Consider the following 21,799-nt stretch of genomic DNA (forward strand, 5'->3'; position numbering starts at 1 on the left):
AATTAGTATCTGAAAAATACCCTCACAGCAGCACCTAGATTAGTGTTTGATTGAATAACTGGGATGAAGTGTGTGTATGCTACATAGTGGATGCTTCCCTTCCCATCATCCTCGTAGTTTAGCCTAACTAAACTGATTCATCAAAAACCCATCACATTGCCTTATCAGCATCACCTCTTAGATGTTTAAGACTCTTCTCGAATTTGGTACATGTCAAACAAACCTGTTCTGCCACGTCTTGCCCACTTCAGTTGATGCAAACCTCATCTTCCTAGCTGCTCAGGCCAGACAGCTTGGAGAGCATCCCTGACTCTTCTCTTGCTTTTACACCCCACTTCAGGTTGGTTACCAAATCTTCTCCCTTCAAAGTAGATTCAGAATCTGACCACTTCTCACTGCCTCCACCACTGCTGCTCTCATCCAAGCTACTGCTGTGTTTGCTTGGATTAATGCAATGACTTCCTAACTCTTCTCCTTGCTTCCAGCCTCCCTGAACTCCTGTCTCCAGCCTGTAGTCTATTCTTTTTTTTTTTTTAAACATCTTTATTGGAGTATAACTGTTTTACAATGGTGTGTTAGTTTCTGCTTTACAACAAAGTGAATCAGTTATACATATACATATGTTCCCATATCTCTTCCCTCTTGCGTCTCCCTCGCTCCCACCCCTCTAGGTGGTCACAAAGCAATGGCAGATGGAACAGCCTTTTAAAAACCTGTCAGACCATGACATTCCTCTGCTTTAAACTCTGCAGTGGTTTCCCATCTGATTCAGTGTTAAAGTTAACATCTTCATCACGGCCTTAATGCCCCACATAACTCATCCCCCTGTGATCACCAGTAACTTGTCTCTGTTAACTCCCCTGCAGCTTTCAGCTGCTGTGTTCTTCTGTTCTTTAAGAACACCCTACCCCAGGGTCTTTGCATCTGCTCTTCCCCTGCTTGGAATTGTGCCCGGCCGCCCCCCCGCCAAATATCCACATTGATTTTTCCTGCACCTTTTCCAGTCTTTGCTGAATATCACATTCTCTGTGAGGACTTTCCTCATTGCCTTATTTAAAATTACGTGTTGTTTGCTCTATTTCTCTCTATAGTGTTTATAACTCCTTAGTATATTTTATAATATACTCTATATATTTTGTTTATTGTCTCTCTATTTCCACTAGAATAAGTTCCACAACAACAGGAATTTTTGCTTATTTTGTTCTCTGCTATATCATCTGTGAGCTTGGAGCAGTGCCTGGCACAGAATGGGTATTCAATAAAGATTTTTAAATGAAGCTGGAGAGGTGGCAAGGACTAGGTGAAGTAGAGCCTTATTAGGCTGGGGGAAGGATTTGCATTTTCTTAGGCTGTCTTTACATCTCATTGTAGAAGTACCTACAAGGGACAATAAAGAAACAACATCTACATCAGACTGGGGTTCAAGGATGGTTGTATTTTGAGCATTAGGTTAGTTCACTGGGGTTGGTGGTGGGAGTGGACAAATGGAGACAAGAGGATGGTGGACTTTTAAAAGAATTATCTTATGTCTAAAAATTTCCTGTTTTCAGATATTTTACAACTTTAGGACTCAAGTATCTGTTAAAAATAGTTTAAACAAATACTACAGAGGAAGTTAGCTCTGGAAAACTTCACCAGGGAAATTTAAATTGTGTTAATTTTGAGTAGGGGGGGAAATCTGCCATTGAAAAAGCAGCCTCTATTTTAAATATGTTTCAACTTACATAATGGAAGATATATTTAGACTAGGGAATTTATAGAATATCAGAAAAATCATATTCTAATTGCTCTTCATAATTTGCCTAATGCTTTTCCAGCTGTGCTATACAAAAGAAATATGAAAAATTATATAGCCACTTTTTTTCCCCCAAAAGTTCTCAGGATTGGATACTACTCTGGAGCTTTTATTTATAGCATCTTTTTGTATCTCTCTTTTTTTTCTTTTTTAAAAATGAAAAGTAAGATGAACATTTCAAGTAAGCCAAATTTTTGGCTATAAATACCTAAGTGATATTTGTTTTCTCCTTTCTTTTTTAAGATAACCTGCCGAAATTTCATTGGGAAACAGCTCAAGATTAATCTTCTAACCAATAAAGTGACAAGTATAGGACACCGGGCAGATTTCCTTAAAAATCTTATCTATTCAGGTTGGAACCAATTTTAGCTTGAAACTCTTTCTCTTTTCTTCAAAACAAGGTTTGCTCTTTGTTCTGCATGTCAAGTCTTCCATAATTAAAGTGTTTGCAAAATTTCTTTTGCAGGTTTATTTGACTGAAAATAATCCATTTGATATTTACCATCTTATGTTGCTATAAATGTCACTTAAGGGGAATTAAAACACGTTTTTATTAGTTTAATCTGTTAGTTAAAGAAGGGAGATAAAAAGAGGGAGAAAGGAAATTGATGGGAAAAAATAAATATGGGAATAGACTGTTTTGCACATTTTTCCCTGTTGTTTTTTTTTTTGTTTTTTTGTTTTTTTTGTGGTACGCAGGCCTCCCACTGCTGTGGTCTCTCCCGTCGCGGAGCGCAGGCTCCGGACGCGCAGGCTCAGCGGCCATGGCTCAGGGGCCCAGCCGCTCCGCGGCATGTGGGATCTTCCCGGACCGGGGCACGAACCCGTGTCCCCTGCATCGGCAGGCGGACTCTCAACCACTGCGCCACCAGGGAAGCCCTTTCCCTGTTTTTAATCTCACTTGGGAACACTTTAAATTGACCTTTTGCTATTTTCTTTGTTCCATCTTGATGCCCGTAATAACTTACATTTCCGTAATCAATATAGATTGTCTTTCTATTGGTGTTACCAAGGTTCAGTTGTAGGTCTTTTAACGAGAGTGCAAGAGAAGATCTGGGAACATCATGACTCCTTTGGTTTTAGCTGGTAAGCCCTCTTGGAATGTTCTGGTGGTGCAGCTTGTAGGAATGAGGCAATAGGATGAGATGAAAACGGAAGTAAAGCCTCGTCTCAATTGCACTTTTCCTGTGTTTTGGGTATAGGAAAGAAATGCAAGTCTTCCCTTTGAAGTGTTAGGGTTCCTTCATTCATTTATCTGTTGATTTTAGGTATTTATGTGTGTATGTACGTAGGTGTGTATGTATGTATTCATTCATTCATTTCTTGAGTAGGTCAGGCAGCTGTTCAGTCATTCAGCAAACATTTATTAAGTATCTACCATGTGTTAAGTTCTGTACTAGGTCCTGAGACTACAAAGATGAATGAGACTAAAGATTTGTTATCTGATTTACAGCTCATTGAAGGAGACCGAGAAATAAACCAGAGAGTATAGTGTAGAGTAGTAAGGTCTATACTGTTATGACTACTGCTGCTGCTGTTATAAACAATACTAGTTAACGGCTAGCATCGCTTTTGAGAGACTCCATGTAGTTTAGTGGGGTTAATGTAAAAGTAAAAGGCAAAAGCTGAGGTTAGAAAGGTTGGCAGGGGTTGGATAATAAAGGGTCTTAGAAGGTAGGATAAAGAGATTCAGCTTTATCCGGAGAGCTGAGGGGAGCGAGTTAGAAGGATGTAAAGAAGGAAGAGGAAATGATCACATTTGTGTTCTTGAACTTTCGGCAGCAGCGTGGGGAAAAGGTTGGAAGGAGACCATGTGGAGGTAGGAGAGCAGCTGCTCCCAGCTTGTGCGTTACAGACATGATGAGGTCCTGGACTTAGATGGTGAGAACAGAGGGGTGGGCAGATATGAACTCGTTAGGTGAGGTGGATGGATGGGGAAGGGAGGAATTCAAGTTGCCTTGGTTTCTGGCTTGGGTGGCTAAATGGATGTGATATCTTCATTCTATAAACAAAAACGAAAACAGCAACAACAACAAAAAACACTGAAGGGAGGGGCAGTTTAGAGGAAAATATTTCTTTGCTATAACTGAGTTCAAGGTACCTGAATGATAGCTGAGTAGAATGATCCAGTGTATGATGGGATGTACCAGTGAGGCACTCAGCAGATCTGTAATTTAGTCACCAATACATTGGTCGTGGTTGAAATCAGGGGCTTGTATGAGGTCACCCAGGGAGAGTTCTGTGGAGTATGGACCTGAGGATGGCCTCACTTTGGAAGCTGTGCCAGTCAGAATGGGCTGGGCTATGTAGCAGTCACAAACAATCCCCAAATGTCATTGCCTTAGCACAAGGGAAAATCTGTTTTTTGCTCATGCTGCTGTATTCAGTGAGGTTGAGCAGCTCATCATCATGGGTTGATGGAATTTCCATCTTGACACAGGCTTCCATGATTGTTTTAGAGGCAGGAGACAAAGCACTAATGCTATCCTCTAGGGCAGCTAAACCTGGAGGTATACAGTAAATGGTTCAGAGCACAGCCTTTGAAGCAAGACCATTTGCATATACTATGCACTTTGTGCTAAGGGCTTTATGTAGATTGTCTTATTTCATTATTATAACAACCCCAATAAAAGAATTATTATTATGCATTGGACATCAGGCACGTTATGAGCATTAGTGCTTTGTGAGCATTAAGTGCTTTGTGAATGTTAGCTTAACAACTGTCTGATGAGGTAAGCTTGTTATTGTCCCCATTTTCCAAGGCAAGAAAAAGAATGTATTTTATATATTTTTTTATATTTTATAATTTTATATTCATGATTTATATATAAATCAGGTGGTGGCTCTTAAAGCTGATACTTGAAGTTGACTCATGTCACTTCTATTTTATTGGCTAAAGTCACATGGCCACATCTAACTTCGAAAGGAGAGGGAAGTGTGATGGTACTCTGTACCCCAAGGATGAAGAGATAGTATATGTGAAGAGCCCTAATGACTGTCATGGGAACAAACAGAGAAGGAGCAGTATCTGAAAGAGATTGGGACATGGCCCAAGAGGTGGGAGGTGCAGGAGATGAGAGTGGTACAAACAAGGCCAAGGCGAGAGAAAGTGTGAGTCAGCGGTCAGAGAGAGGTCACATAAGATAAGGACAGACTGTCTGTTGTATTTGGGAGGTCATTGTCACTGGCCTTTTTGCTGTCCTCACCTTAGGGTCTTGCTCTAGCTGTTTCTCCTTCCTGAAGTACTCTACCCCCATCTAGATGCCTGTCTGATAAATCCCTCACCTCTTTAAGATCTTTGTGCACATCTCAGATTTTCAATGGTGCTTACCCTGACTGTTCTGTTTGAAACTGCACCCTGCCTGCTTCCTTCCAATTCCCCTTACTTTAATAAATGTATTCTTTTTTCCTGGAGCACTTATAACCACTTATCGCACTGTATTAATTCAGTTTTTTGTTGCATTTATTGATCACTAGTCTGTCTCCCCTGATAAAATGTCAGCTCTGTGAAGTGAGGGATCATTGGTTCGTTCATTCATATAATCCAGATGCCTTCATCAGTGCCTGACACATAGTAGGAACTCAATATCTACTTGTCAAATGAATGACTTTGTGCCTTTGACAAGAGTCACTTCAAAGAAATGGTGGGGAGGGGAGTGGAAGTATTTTGAGCGGTGGGTGCAGTAGTGGTGAGCTGTGCCTGCACAGAGTCATTAAACGAGAGTTGCCTTTCATGAAGCTTCGAAGTGACAGGGAAGAGGGGGACAGGAGCAGCCAGAAGGAAAAGTAGAGCTCAGGGCAGCTCAGGAGGGTTTTGTCTTGTTTGTGTGTCTGTTTTTAGTAGAAAAGAAGGAGCATATTTCTGTAATAAATGAAAAGAGCCAGGAGAGGGGGAGAGCCCAGAGACAGGAGAAAAAGATATTTGATAGGGAAAGGAGCTTGAGGATAAACAAGGAAGAGAATGGGACATAGGGGACTTAGCCTTAGACGGGAGGGTGGGACACCCCTGCTGCTAGGGCAGAAAGGAAGGAGAGAACAGGCCCAAATGCAGGAAAATTTGTAGATGGAAATGGTAGGAGTTGAAGGCATCCTCACTGGGTACTGGAGATTTTTTTAATGAAGCATGGGGTTGAGAGCACAGCCAAGGTTGATAGGGTAGGAGATTTCAGGGGGGGATGTGAGAGGGTTGACTGGCCACTGAGAAAAATAGGAAAAGGGAGGATAGAAGGGCTGCAGAGCAGTGTAGAGGGTCCAGCTGAGTAAGGTTGGTGACCATGAACTTGTAGGTTTTATTGTTCATGATATTTTACTGTTCATGACAATTTACTGATAAACTGTCTTCTCATATTCAGTGAACAATGGGAGGATCACCTTCCTGTGGTCAATCACGTGTGACTAGTTCCAATCAAAGAGCATGATTCTTCCTGGGTGTGTTCTACTTTTCTTCTTCTTGTCCGTCAAACCTCTGGAGATTCCCCAATTTGGGATCCATAGCTCAGAATGTGATTTATACTATCCCCTCCGTCCTAAAAAGAGCTGGCAACAAATGTGAGAAAATGTGTCGAAAATGCTTGTTATCGAAATGATGACTAGCATCTCAGGGCTAGGAGAAGCATACGTAGCAAAACTCTAGACCTGTGTGACCAGCAGGTGCTTACTGATGATGGCCACAATATGTCAGAAAAGCACTTTGCCTGCCTATTGTTAAGTTACGTTTGGAAAGGCAAGATGGCAGGTGGTGGGACAGAAAAGAAGGCGGGGGGAATCAGGCTACAGTGGTCCTTTGGAATGGTTCTCAGTGGTGGTGGGGGTATAGCCAGTTTGAGCAGTGAACAGAGCAGGAATATTCAAATAGATAAAATCTAAAAATTATTGTAATGGCAGTAATAATTGATTGAGCCAAGTACTTTATAACTATCACCTTCTTTAATTTTTTTTTTTTTTTTTTTTTTTTTTTTTTTGTACGCGGGCCTCTCACTGTTGTGGCCTCTCCCTTTGCGGAGCACAGGCTCCGGAACAGGCTCCAGACGCGCAGGCTCAGCGGCCATGGCTCACGGGCCCAGCCGCTCCGCGGCATGTGGGATCTTCCCGGACCGGGGCACGAACCCGTGTCCCCTGCATCGGCAGGCGGATTCTCAACCACTGCGCCACCAGGGAAGCCCCACCTTCTTTAATTTTAACCATCTTAGGAGGTAGATATTATTATGCTTATTATTACAGATGAGAAAATTTAGTGTTACTAGTGAGTACTGGAACCATGCTTCAATCCCTGGGCCGTCTGATTGCTTAACCCATAAGGGCTCCACTAAGCTATCAGGTCTGTTCATCATTTGTCCCCTTTCAGGTTAGACTCTCTTCTAAACTTATAGCACTCAAGAAAAAATTGCTATGTCTCAGTAGTTACGGGGAGACAGCTACTTTATTGTGACTTGTTATGATAGTTTCACAATTTTTAGATGATCCTGCATAGTAACTACAGGTTTTACATTGAGCAATTATCATTAAAATCTTGGCATACACCTTATAGCTCCTTATAAAACTCTAGGACCTCTGTGACTAGGAGCATAATCTGGCCTGGACTTTTGGGTTTATTAGGCAAATTTTTAGGATGCTGAATTTTTTTTCAGTATACTGAATTCAGATCATTAACGTGTTTATAAGCGTGATGGGTCTTATGTATATCACCAGGACATGTTTGCAATTCTTAAAAGAATTTTTAAAAAGACCAAGTATACTTCTGATAGTTTCCGCACCAGGTCACTGCTTCAGAACCTCATAGATTCCCTTTTGGCATAACAGCATTTGGTGGTAGTGCTTGATACATTTAATTCTTCAGAACAGGTATTGTAATGCTGCAGTGCCTAGGAACATTTGGTGTTCTTATTATTTAACAGCATTCTATTCTCCCTCTAGCTATTTAACAATGCATATGTAATTTGGTATAGTCTCTGTAGGATTTGGAGGAGTGAGAATACCTTACCTTACAGATGATTTTTTGTATGGATGAGTAACTTGCCTGCTTGTGAAGCATCATAGGGGAGCTAACTCTATGGATGTGCCTTTTATTGTATCTGTTTTTGCATTCTGTCTGGGATCTCTTTCTTGAGTTTTGACCTTATTGGTATTTAAGTTCTCTAATAGGGTAATTCAGTCATCAGGTGTGTTGGAATTTTGAACCCTTTGGCTGGCATGTTTTTTTAGTACCTCTGGGCATTTAGATTGATGTGACCAAGTGTGTAGAAAGCAGCCCAAATTTTGTATCACTCCCTGATCCTTCCTTGGTGAACCCATCTCTCTGGAGTCATTGGCATTTCAATTTTAATATCTCCACTGGTACAATGAGAGATGTAGTAAATCGAGTCTTTTTTCTCCTCCTCCTCCTTATTCTTACCTATTCCAAACCGTTGAGGCTATTAGTGCCTTTAAAATAGCTTCTTGAATTATCCATGGAAGTTTTCAGAGAGGAACCCCTTGAGACAAAGATGGCAGGACAAGGCCTGCAAAGCTAATATTTCCTTATTCCTTTGCATCATTTATCTCATGTAGACAGCCACCAAAACACCAGCAGAGCCCTAATTAGACTATAAGGAAAAAGGGTTCTAGGCTTGAAAGAAGAAAAAAAAAGTAAAGTAAAAGATAGTTTAGGAAAAAAACAAAGAGGAATGATTTATAAGCAGATAGTTGATAAAAAGTAGCAGGATGATTTTATTCAGACCTCATATTTTAAAGATGGCAGACATCTACTCTTCCTCCCATCCCTCTTATCTCCCCCAATCACTGGCATGCCTTCGTGAATTTTATTCTAGAATGTAAGCTCTGGGAGAGCAGGGAGTGTGTCTGTTTTGTTCACTTGTACCTCCTCCGTGCCTAGCATGGCATCTAGTAATGGTACTTGCTCAATGGATATTTTTTAAATATATGACTGATGGTCATAATGTGAGCATCCGTCTGTTGAATGCTTCCTCCATGACCAGTGCTATGCTGGACACTTCACACACAGGTTAAAACAGTAACACTTGGAGGTAAATATTACCATCCCAGTTTTAATAGATATGTAAAATGAAGGCCTGGAGAAAGTAACTATCTCAAAATATTAATATGTGAGGGCTTCCAGCTTCCTCCTTTTCTTTTGCTTTGCTGAACTTCTTTCCCTAATCTCACTCTCTACGGAGGAATAAAATGAAAGCCCAGCTCATGAATTCTGGCAAGAGAAGGGAGGAACAGAGCAGAAACCTATAATCTTCAAGGTGTTGTGCGTAAGGGTTGGGGTAGGGGCATGCCTTGTCGGGGATGGTGCAGGACTGTGCACGCATAGAGGACGGGAGATGGTGGAGACAGGATGGAGGGGACAGAAGAGCGAAGTTGGCAGGAGAAGAGCGAGATCACCGGGGAGTTAATAAAGAGCTACTGTGGCCTACGTATTCGGTCCTCTTAAATGTGTGACAGGGAAGTGTGTCAAGAGTGAACTTGCTCGGGGAACAGATGCTCCTCTCCATGTGGCCGTGTTCCTGGTTTGAATAGAGCCTCCAGGGTTTCTAGACGTGAGGGTGGTAATGAAAGATTTATCTCTATGGCCATTTGAATGTGACCCTGTGTTGTGAATTCCGTCAGGATCTCCCTGGGCTTACAAGGACCCCAGGCTTATTCCTGTCTTATTCTCAAAGTGTCTCTGTGCCCACATTAGCAGGCCTCAAATTGGTGTCACTTCCTGTTCCCCAAATCTGATACCCTTTGGAAAACTAGTTGGGAAAGGCTTCAGACTTGAACCCTGGTTTTCTCTCTTATCTCTTGTTAAGGGTTTAAAACAAGGGAATGTCCCTCAAATTCACCTTTCCTCCTTTGTAAAGTATAAGGGATATCTATCTCTGCTAGTTGTAAGGTGCTGTGAGGATTGATTGCGATTAATGCCTATGGAAGTGATTATTAATAAAGTTTATCCCAGCCATTTAGCTTTGAAAACTGTTGTCATTCATTCATGTAACAAATATTTATTGAGCACATACCACATAACAGGTATGGTTATAGGCCAGGGGTGAATTCAGTGGACAAAATGGGCAAAAATTCCTGCCCTCATGGAGCTTGCATTCTAGTGGCCAGAGACAATCAATAAACAAGTAAAACACGTAGTATGTCAGAAGATAATGGGTGCCACAATTTTAAAGAGGGTGATCAAAGAAGGCCTCACTGAGAAGTTAATGGTTAAGCCATACACTTAAGGAGCTGAGGAATCAAGACATGGGGGAAGAATCTGAGGGAAGGATGTTCTAGATCAAAGTGAACCACTGTTGCCAAGACCCTCAGGTGGAAACATGCCTGGTGTGGGAGGGAGTGAGGGGGAGGATAGTGAGGAGATGGGGAGCTTGTTCATGTTGGGCCTTAGAGGTCACTCCAAGGGCTTTGGTGTTTGCTCTAGGTGATGAGGGAGCCAGTGGAGGGTCTTGGACAGGGACGTGACATGAAATAACTTACATTTTATTTTTTTAAAATTTATTTATTTTTATTTATTTTTGCCTGCATTGGGTCTTCGTTACTGTGCGCAGGCTTTTTTCTAGTTGCAGTGAGCGGGGGCTACTCTTCATTGTGGTGCGCGGGCTTCTCATTGTGGTGGCTTCTCTTGTTGCGGAGCACGGGCTCTAGGTGCACAGGCTCGGTAGTTGTGGCGCATGGGCTTAGTTGCTCCATGGCATGTGGGATCTTCCTGGACCAGGGATCGAACCCGTGTCCCCTGCATTGGCAGGCAGATTCTAAACCACTGCGCCACCAGGGAAGTCCTGAGAGAACTTACATTTTAAAAGGCATCCTCTGGTTGCTATGTTGAGAGTGGCAAGGGTGGAAACAGGGAGACTGGTTGGGGGCGGCGATTGCAGTAATTCAAAAGAAGATGATAGGTCTTGGAACACAGTGGAAGTGGGAGTGAAGAGTGGAGCTGGTGAGCGATGGTGGCACTCTGGATGTTTTCCGAAGAGGGAGCCTCCAGAATTTGTTGTGAATTTGACTTGGGGCATGAGATGGCATGAAGAGTCCAGGACGATTTCAGCTTTTGGCCTGAGCAACTGGAAAAATAGAACCATCCCTTAATAAGATGGGGAAAGACTATGAGAGGAGTAGGTTTAAGGAGGAAAGATTCAGAAATCAGCTGGGAACCTGTTAAGTGTGCGATGTCTATTAAAGGCACAGCGGAGGAGACCATTGGATAGATGAGTCTCAGGACTTCAGGAGAGTGGGGGCCAGAGATAGAAATTTGGGAGCCAGCAGCATGTGGATACTTAGACCCATGAGACTAGATGAGGTCATCAAGGGGGTGAATGTGCTACCAACCTGGCTTCTTGGCCTCTTTAATCAATAGAAGTTGATAAGAGGCAGGACAAGAAATTCAGGCAAGGCTTTACTGGGACTCGTGCTACAGCACAAGGGGAGCAAGAAGAATTAACAGGCTCCCTTGCTCGCTCCCCGACTGGCAGGGGGGCTGGTTCCTTAATTGGGGCGTGAGGGCAGATCAGTGGGTAAGGCCGGAGGGGCCCTTAGGGTGGTCTCCCCGCGCCCTTGGTGGTCCTGTGTGCAGGGATCATGCCCAGTACCCTGCTTTTGCTCCCGGCACCTCAGAAGTGACAGTTTGTATATCTTATTGTTCATGAGTTGTCCCAACTGTGCAAGCATGCAGTTATTTCTAGTCCCTTATAGTTTCTTTGTGTTCTGTTGCTTGAGCAGACGCTTGTCCAGGTGCAAGCACTGCAGCAAAGGGTCCCAGGTCCCAGCCTGCCTCAAATGTTAGTTAAGAAAAGAGAGGCGTTCTAAGAATTGAGCCCTGGGCTTTTCCAGTATTAAGAGGTTGGGTAGATGAGGATGAATTAGCAAAGAGGATTAAGAAGGAGTGTCAGTAAGGTTGGAAAAGGACCTTTAAGCCAAGGGAAGAAAGTATTTCAAGGAGGAGGGAATTAGCAACTGGGTCAAATGCTGTTGAAAATTGATGAGGGATAAAGTCTAAAAATTGAACATTAGACGTAGCCACGTGAAGATCCTTGGGGTGAAATGATGGGGGAAAGTCTGATCTAAGCAGGTTCAAGAGAGAATGGGGAACAGTGAAAACAGAACTTTTTGAGGAGTTTTGTTGTACAATGGAGCAGAGAAATAGGATGGTGTCTTGAGGGGAAAGTAGGGTCAAGAGAAAGTTTTTTTATTTTTTAAAAATAATTTTTTTCTGTTTTAGAAATTTAGATATAGTTACCATGCTATACATTACAGCTTTGGAACTTATTTGTCTTGTAATTGACATTTGTACCTCTGGGCCCCCTTCACCCATTTTGCCCATCACCCCACCCCCTGCCTATGGCAACCACAAATCTCTTCTCTGTGTCTATGAGTTTGGTTTTTTTTAGATTCCACATATAAGTGAGATCATACAGTGTTTGTCTTTCTCTGTCTGAATTTATTTCTCTTAGCATCATGCCCTCAAGGCCCATCTATGCTGTCACAAATGGCAGGATTTCCTTCTTTTTTATGGCTGAATAATATTCCATTGGGTATATACCAACCACATTTTCTCTCTCCATTCATCTGTTGATGGACACTTAAGTTATTTCTATGTCTTGGTTATTGTAAATAACGCTGCAATGAACATGAAATTTTTTTGATTTTTTTTTTTTAAGATAGGAGAATAAAGGAAAATGTTGTTGAGAATGATTCAGCAGAGGGAAAAACTGATGATTTGGAGGGGAGAGGAGAATTGCTGGAGTGATGCCCTGGCAGTGTAGATGGGCACGGGTGCTGGGGGCTGGGTGGGTCTGATGGTAGGGGATTGCAGGAAATCCCTTTGGATTCCTCCCATTTATTCCCATTGAGGTAGGAAGCAAGGTCATTGGCCCTGAAAGATGGGGAAGAGGTGATTCCCACTCCCTTTCTTTTCTTTGCCACATAGCCAATGAACCACTCTCCTGTCGCTTCTAACATTGGAATGTTCCCTGTGTCCCTCCCTTGTTTCCACTGCTACCACCTCAGTCAAGTTCAAATCATACAATGTCCGTGTTATAACTTCACAACCTCCCAGCCACCACCCTCTTTCCATTGCAGGCTGCTGTGCATACAGAGGCGGGCTAACTCTTCCTGAAATACTGATCTCTTTCTGCTGGGGTCCTACTCAAAACCGTTTCTTGACTTGCTCATTAAAGAGGATGAAGGCCACTTAACTCAGCGAGGGCTTCAGGCCTCTGGAAACCCTTCCCAGTTCAAAAGGACTGTCCATATCATCTCATTGTGCCCTGAGTCACCACCCTCTCCTTGCACAAACTAATTCTGTGACCCAAGGGATGCTGCTAGACTTCTCTAGGCCTGATTTTCCTCATCTGTAAAATGAGGATATAATAGTACATACCTCTTATGGGTGTTGCTAGGATTCAGTGAGACTATCACAGTAATTATTTAGAATAGTTACTGGCATAGTATAAACACTTAATCAACTTCATGTGATTTTCATACTCCAGTGTTAGAATGCCTCTTTGCTTCAGCTAAATGGTAAATTTCTTGAGGGCAGAGGTCATGCCTCTTAACCTCTTACAGCCCTGTTCCCTAGCAAGTTGCTGCACTCTCAAGACCTCAGATTTTACAGGGGATATTCGACCTGCTCAACTTGTTGAAGGGTAAATTTATTTGTTATTCATCTGAAGTCTGTGTTTCTTCTTTCCCGTGTGCCTGCTTCATGGTGTATGCAGCCGGTCTGCAGTCTAATTCATGGGACCGTCACTTCCTCTCCAGGGACCTCGCAGCAGCTCTCTGCCAACATCAGCCCTTCTGGCCACTTTTCAGGACTGCTTTGTAGTTCCATACCTGTTTATGGCCTCATCTTCCTTTCCTCTGCATCCTCCAGTATTAGAAAGCTGTCTTTTCCTTCTCTCAAGGGAGCAGTTGCCCATCTCCAAGCTTCTTTGTTTCCTCCTTTCGTCTCCTTCCCAAGGCACCTTGGCTTTGAAGAGGCTGCTGAAAAGGAGTAGATTATTTCATCTTTTATGATCAGCAAAAGAAAAAGTAGGAGGCTTCATTAGGAAAATTGGCAAGATCTAAAGTTACTTGCATTTCATACAAATCAAAAGTTTTCTAAGTTTTTTTTTTTTTTAAAAGAACTGTCAAATATACCCCCCCCAAAAAATTTTGATCTGAACGTTGAAACAACTGCTGCAGACCTGGGGGCTTTGAATTTAGCAGCTTTCGTTTGGGCCCAAGAAGTTCTCTGAATTAGAAAGTCTTTTGCTGCTTGTTGGCTTGCTGCAACATTTCATCCCTCACGTGACTCTTCCCTTTCCTTTCAGAATACAGCACAGCCAAAGAGCTCCTCTGTGTGCCCGTGGACATGACAGACACTTTGAGATGTTTTAGAGAGACCTTGGAAAAATCCAAATATCACAACAGATCAATCCGACACAGCAGAAAGTTGCTTTCATTATTTCTTGCCCAGACACAAGGTAAAATACAGTCGTTCCTAGGCATCTGCGGGGAATTGGTTCTAGGACCCCCTGTGGATACCAAAATCCGTGGATGTACACGTCTCTTACAGTCAGCTCCCCTCCCCCGCCCCCCATATCCATGGTTCTGCATCCCCAGAAATGGAGGGCTGACTGTACTTGCTCTACATCCCTTCCTCTTTATTTACCCAGGGTACCACCCCGTGGGTCTACTGTGTTCTGCCGTAGGTTCCTCCTTCCCCCACTTCCATGCCCACTCCCTGCTACCTTTCACTTTCTTCTTCTTGTCTAGTGGATTACATCTCTGTTTCTCACACTTTATTCCAACCAAAGCACTGCCTCACTCATCTGCTTCTTTGCCTTCTGTGAAATGAGCATAATCCCTTAAGGAGTAAATACGGAAGCAGTGCTATAGTCTTGTTTTATTTTTATAAGTAGATGAATTGTTTCATACCGAATTAACTACAGTCTTTTACCAAAGCACTACTTTATCAATGTCTAAGAAAGGGATGCATTTTAATATACACATCTAGTAAAATTTCTTATTAATACCATAGATTTTGATCTTAGAGATTTCTTTTAGCTTAAAAAAAAGATATTCACTGTTCTTGGTTACATTACACTTGTTTTCTTCCTTCTCAAAATCTGTTGATTTGTAAACTCAGTCAAAGCAGGACTTCAAGTGGTTAAGTGGTAACCTCAGAGAGAAAGAAGATACTCAAATTCAGGCCGAGAAAAATCTCAAATTATCTACATTTAGGTAATTTAAAATTTGTTAAAACCCTAATTTGTGGGCTTCCCTGGTGGCACAGTGGTTGAGAGTCCGCCTGCCGACGCAGGGGGCACGGGTTCGTGCCCCGGTCCGGGAAGATCCCACATGCAGCGGAGCGGCTGGGCCCGTGAGCCATGGCCGCTGAGCCTGTGTGTCCGGAGCCTGTGCTCCGCCACGAGAGAGGCCACAACAATGAGAGGCCCGCGTACCGCAAAAAACAAAACAAAACAAAACAAAACAAAAACCCTAATTGCAGGGGGCACGGGTTCGTGCCCCGGTCCGGGAAGATCCCACATGGAGCGGAGCGGCTGGGCCCGCGAGCCATGGCCGCTGAGCCTGTGTGTCCGGAGCCTGTGCTCCGCCACGAGAGAGGCCACAACAATGAGAGGCCCGCGTACCGCAAAAAACAAAACAAAACAAAACAAAACAAAAACCCTAATTTGTGTTTATAATACTTGCTGTTCACATTTATCAGAATAATAAGAATAAACTTAAAGAATAAATTTAAATTAATAAACTTAAAATAATTGTATTTTAAAGTTATTAATAATAGATTTAAACTTAGCATCTAACTAAGATGCTAGTAGTCTCTGAACTGATCTTTTAGAAATTTGACCAACATTTTTTTACAACCACTGACAAGTTTTATTTATGTATGTATGTATGTTTGTATGTATGTTTGTATGTATGTATGTATTAATATATATTTATTCTTGTTGCTGCCCCTTCTCCCTGCAAAAAGCACTTACTATGATATGTACCCACAGTTTTTGGTTGTATTGTCCACAGACACACATTACATTCAGTTGGCCCTCCACATCATGTTTAAACTTCTTTCAATTATGGTGTACATTAAAAGTGGTTAATGGCATGAATAAAAAAAGCAAATACAATTCCTAAGAATGGTTTACACCACCTCAATCTGAATTTCACCTGGTACTAAGATATTCTTAGCAGTTTATCCCCAGTCCTTGGGCTGTAGACCTAAATCCATTTTAGCTTCTCTGTCTCTGAGGTTTTTGACTACTTCCCCTAGAATATTTTTCCTTTTTTTTTTTTTTTCCTGTGTGCTCTCTGATCTTATACAGAGACAGGGTCTTTCCCATTTTTTTTCTCGCCTCAGGTCAGAAGTACCTCTGCACCGCTTCTATCCCAGAAGTCTCTGCCCCAGAGGCAAACTAACGTCTTACTGTTGGAAACTCTTTTAAAAAAGGCAAACTCAAAACCTGTGCAACTTCTGCCAGTCCCCCATGAGGAGCAAAGCATTATCTCAACATTTACTTTCCAGCAAACTGCCCCTCTGTGCTGCTCCTTATGAGGTACTAACACGAGTGTAGAGCACATCACACACCTGGGCTCTTCAGAAATGATTCGAGATATGAAGTTTAAGGAAATAGTGTCCTTCGAGCTGCAAATGAGTCTCAGCTCTGTACAAAACCCTTCCTTCCTTCTCCTTTTCCACTTCTACTTTTTTCCTCCTCATCAACTTCCCTTCTTTCTCCATTTTTAAGTTTCTTTTAAATTGTTTTCATGAATTTAGGAGACAAAGGAGGAACGAACAATTTAAAATTCACTACCGGAAAGGTGGAGTTTTGCCTGGGGACAGAAGAGATGCACATGCCAACACCCCCTGACCTTTCTCGGGAGCACTTCCAAGTTTTGAGCTCAGTGGAGAAAAGCAAACTTCCCTCCTCACAACTTGGACTCGTAATTTCTTCTTATTATGAAACTCTTAGTAAGATTTATTCATTATGTGTTCATTTTCAATATGATCTGCCACATTAATGTTGAGATTGCATTTGGTCTTGAAATGTTATCTTTTTTAAATGATTTTTTAAATTTATTTTCTTATCGACATATAGTTGATTTGTAATATTGTGGTAGTTTCGGCTGTACAGCAAAGTGATTCAGTTATCTATCTATCTATTTATATATATATATTTTCAGATTCTTTTCCATTATAGGTTATTATAAGATACTGAATATAGTTCCCTGTGCTAGACCGTAACTGAAATGTTATCTGTAGAAGTAGGATGAAAGAGCTTGAACATAGAATCTATTCATCACACCCTCGTGGACAGTGACAGAGCAGCATCAAGACAAGCGGCTTCCAGCCCCTCCTGTCACCCACTTTCCCAGATTGGCTGTTACCACTGTGAGATTCTAGGCACCGTCCCATCCATCCCGCCTTAACTGAATCTGTGAACCGTTTGTCGAGATGTGGCCACTGTTATGTGCTTTTGCTCTGCCCTAGCTGATTCCATTTTCCTTGTCTTTCCACTTGATTTGGTTTTTCTACAAATTCAGCAGTATAAATTCAGCCCATGTTGTAGACCCAACGTCCCCCCCTTTTTTTTATAACAGACATTTTGTAACTCCCCCTTTGTTCTTCCTATGCACATTATTTTAAAAAATCAATATGAAGCTCTAAATATAAAAGGAAGGGTAAATAAAATGAAATAACTTTATAATAAAAGAATCTAGGGGCTTCCCTGGTGGCGCAGTGGTTGCGCGTCCGCCTGCCGATGCAGGGGAACCGGGTTCGCGCCCCGGTCTGGGAGGATTCCCGCGTGCCGCGGAGCGACTGGGCCCGTGAGCTGGGCTTCCCTAGTGGCGCAGTGGTTGCGCGTCCGCCTGCCGATGCAGGGGAACCGGGTTCGCGCCCCGGTCTGGGAGGATTCCCGCGTGCCGCGGAGCGACTGGGCCCGTGAGCCGTGGCCGCTGGGCCTGCGCGTCCGGAGCCTGTGCTCTGCAACGGGAGGGGCCGCAGCAGTGAGAGGCCCGCGTACTGCAAAAAAAAAAAAAAAAAAAAAAAAAAGAATCTATATGTTGGTATGTAAGAGCTTAGGCAGTAGAGGTATAGAGAAGCAATCAGATGCTCACATATAGTATGTAAAGTATACAAGATACACATGAATGTGACAGCTACGAATGCAGACTGATACAGGTGTATTGTATTGGTAACTCAAGTACTATCAGCATTTTGGTGACATGATATTCTAAAATAGCAAATCTAGGCCATTCTGGACAAAACAAAATATTACAGTGGTTGCATTTCTGGAAAACTTAGAGCATTTTGAACACACGCAAACATACCTTTTCTATGAAATGAAGTTAGATGTTAGACTCAAATAATTATAAATAGGTTTCTCACCTTTTTCCTCACTGTGGGGGAAGGTTCTGTGCATGGCAGGCCATCAAGTGTCAGGTCCTTACCTAGGAAATACTAGCAGATGCCCCATTGTGACAATTAACAAAACCCTCCTCAAATTTCTAAAATACCCTCTAGGGGACATTGCTGCCCTCATTAGAAACCATTGCCATGTTAGTTGGGCTTTTTGGCTACACATCCTGGAATGCATGTATTCATCAGAAAACAACAAATTCAGGTACTATTCAAGATGTGCTTTTTTGCATTTGGGTAAAGGAAGAATCCAGAGTGCTGTGCTCTTGTCACATCCCTGATCAAAAACAAACTGTTCAGCGCTTTCCATGTGCTGTAGAATAGTGTCCACATTTCTCCACGTGGCACTCAGATGCCTCCGTAATCTTACCACTACCTGCTTCTTCACCCTCCCCAAAAAGCGTATTCCGGCCACACACGTTGCCATATGTATACCCAGCCCTTTCTGCCTTGCACACTTTTTCTGGATTTTTCTCCTTCACCATCTCAACCTGCCCGACTCTTACTGTACTTTCTCCACGTTTCCCACCTCTTTGACCCGATCTCCCACTCCATGACATTAAAATAGAACATCGTTTGCTCTCTTTCTCTACCCATATCGTGTGACATTTAAAGGCTCTATTAGCTTGAAGTTTGCTTATCTACACAGTTAAGGTATAAGGAAATTTAAAATATTGTTGCAGATATACAGGAAATATTTTCCAGGGACTGACATTTGTTCTTTCACTTGATTAAAAATACAGATGTTCTTCAAACCAGCAATGAAAGGAGTCTTAACGTTCAGGCATTGCATGAACTTGGAAGTCTTCTTGTCTTCGCACAAAAGAAAAGGTAGTTTTTAGGAGTCAGTAAAACAAGGGAAACTTTGTTCAGCTGAAAAAATGTTTAATTATTGTGAAAAATACTGCCTTTCCTAAATTTTAGTCTGTTGATAATATTCCATTGCTGCATTTTATTCATCAAATGCTACCTGAGAGAAATGGTTGTGAGCAATAAAAGGTATAGATCCATTCTCTAACATTTTAATTAAAATGTCTCTTCAGTGCATTTGCTTTCCCTTTTGGAAGATAGATTTAATAACACGGATCTCAGAAACCATGCTGCTGCATGCTCCATTTCTGTTTTAGGGCTGCTTTTAAATGTTGGAGTCAAGCTCTTGATGACATATTCAGAAAACAAGACGTGCTCCATACATGGAAGGAGTATGGCAGCTCACTCACCGATGCCACCGACAGCTGTTCACCTCCAGGTTCCAAAGACTACAGTGAGGAGTTTCTGTCAAAAGTTGGCATTTGGGGATGTTTGCAAGGAGCGGTGATATCAGCGAAGATAGCACAGTGAGTGTGACGATGGAGTGGTCTGTGTAGTAGCTGTCGCCTCCTTTGGGGGCTGCCCACCCGTGCCATGTAGGGTGCCACACCTCACACACACTGTGTTCTCGGGCAGCTATGTCCATACCATACAGGCTTATACAGTTTACTTATTTATGCTGTTTCTTGTTGATGGCCATCTCCTCTTCCTGTTAACACCTGCCACACCTGGAGTGTGAGAACCACGTGGGCATAGGTCTTTGTTCTGTTCACCAGTGTATCCTGAGTGCCTGGCATGGAGATGGGATTCAATAACTACTTGTTGAATGAATGAACGAGTGGACGAACAGTTGGTATTTGAGAAAGAATAACAGCGTAGAGGCAGGCTGACTAGGGCCTAACTTTAGGGCCCCCAGCAAGTTACTCATCCTGCCTGAGCCTCAGTTGTTCTCCTCCGTAAACTGTGGTGACAGGAATTACATGACATACTGTATTCATTTGCTAGTACAAACTAGCAACAGAGTACCAATCTGTGAGCAATTTATTGTCTCACAATTCTGGAGGCTTGACATCCGAGATCCAGGTATTGACAGGGCTGGTTTCTTCTGAGGCCTCTCTCCCTGCTTGTAGGTGGCTGTCTTCTAACTCTGTCCTCACATGGTCTTCCCTCTGTGCATGTCTGTGTCCTAATCTCCTCTTCTTATACGGCCATCAGTCATATTGGGTTAGGGCCCACCCAGATGACCTCATTTTAACATGATTACCTCTTTAAAGACCTATTTCTAAGTATAGTCACCTTCTGAGGCACTAGGGGTTAGGACTTCAGCATATGAATTTCGGGGGCGCAGTGGGTCACATAATTTAGCCCATAACACAGACTGTATTAGTTGCCTATTTGTGGTATAACAAATTACCACAAATTTAGTGCCCTAAAACAATACAAATTTATTGTCTTACAGTTATGGAGGGCAGAAGTCCTAAAATCAATGTGTTGGCAGGGCTGAGCTCCCTCCGGAGGCTCTAGGGGACGATCTGTTCTTGCATGTTCCAGCTTCTAGAGGCCTCCTGCATTCCTCAGCTCATGGCTCCATCTTCTGTCTTCAGGACCAAGAGCCTGTCATCTTTCTCTCTCTCCCTCTGAGCTGTTTCGGTCCTCACATCTTCTCTGACTCTGACCCTCCTGCCTTTCTCTTATAAGGATCATTGTGATTCCATTGAACCCAGTAATTCAGGATAACTTCCCTATCTCAAGGCCCTTAATTTAATCACATCTGCAAAGTTTTTTGGTTTGGGGGTTTTGTTTTTTGCCACGTGGAGTAACATATGCATAGGTTTGGGGGATTAGGACGTTGATTTCTTTGGGGGGGGCCATTATTCAACCTGCCACATGTAACATATGGGAAAGTCTATCACAATGCCTTATACCTAGTTAGCACTCACAGATATCTTAAATATTTGATTAATGTGAGAAATTTAACAAGTATGAAGAGAGTAGAGGTACAGGTTTCCTTTACCTCTCTAGTTACATTTTAGGGCGTGGTAGGCAAAAATCTGCAAAGTATTTTGAGCTGTAGAGAAAATTTTTTAAAATAATAACTTGTCCTAGTTAATAATCACACAGTTTTCAGAAAATTAGCATTTGAACAGGGGAAGTATGGAATTACCACTTTAAAAATATCAAACATTTAAAGATGTTTTAAAAACTCTGTCAAGTTTGATTTTTTTTTTTTCTTTACCACTCCTGGGACGGGACTCTTCCTTACACACACACACACACACACACACACACACACACACGCACACACGATCCCCACGCCAGTTTGAGTTTATAAGTTAGTAGAGCTTGGCAGCAGAGAATAGAAAAGCTGAGGAAGGTTCCCAGCTTGAAAAGAACAGCTATAGCATTCCTACCAGAGGACACCTCAGCTTCTCTGAGCCTCTGAAGTTTTTACTTAGTGGTTTTCAATCAACAGAAAGTCATTTCCTGGTTACCCAGCTGGAAGTCTGACTTCCACAGGCTCTGTGATACTACAGGGGCTTTGGCTGTTCTTGGGGACTCCTTGAGGAGAAGAAACTTCTCCCCACACTGTTCAGAAGGTAAAGCACCACATAGAGAAGCTGAACTCAAACTGACGAAGTTATTAATATAGTGAAGCCCACTGGTGTTATTGAAATAAGATTTAGAAGAAGGTAATGTGGTTTACAGTTACAAATTTGAGTTTCAAGACCCATGTAAAGAAAACTCAAACTCTACTGAGGGACATGAAATGAGACAGTAGTAAACAC

At 42.4% G+C, this 21,799-nt stretch overlaps 1 protein-coding gene across 1 annotated transcript in view; it reads left to right on the top strand.

The window, feature by feature from the left end:
• CFAP54 (cilia and flagella associated protein 54) overlaps positions 1-21,799 on the top strand; it is a 296,564-nt gene that overhangs the window by 145,577 nt on the left and 129,188 nt on the right. Inside the window, exons 39-43 of the mRNA XM_028490464.1 lie at positions 2,039-2,147; positions 14,095-14,247; positions 16,560-16,754; positions 18,947-19,034; positions 19,331-19,540. Of these exons, the coding sequence (XP_028346265.1) occupies positions 2,039-2,147; positions 14,095-14,247; positions 16,560-16,754; positions 18,947-19,034; positions 19,331-19,540 (755 nt within the window). The remainder of the gene's footprint in view (positions 1-2,038; positions 2,148-14,094; positions 14,248-16,559; positions 16,755-18,946; positions 19,035-19,330; positions 19,541-21,799) is intronic.

Source organism: Physeter macrocephalus, chromosome 6, assembly GCF_002837175.3.
Source record: "Physeter macrocephalus isolate SW-GA chromosome 6, ASM283717v5, whole genome shotgun sequence".
Lineage (NCBI taxonomy): Eukaryota > Metazoa > Chordata > Mammalia > Artiodactyla > Physeteridae > Physeter > Physeter macrocephalus.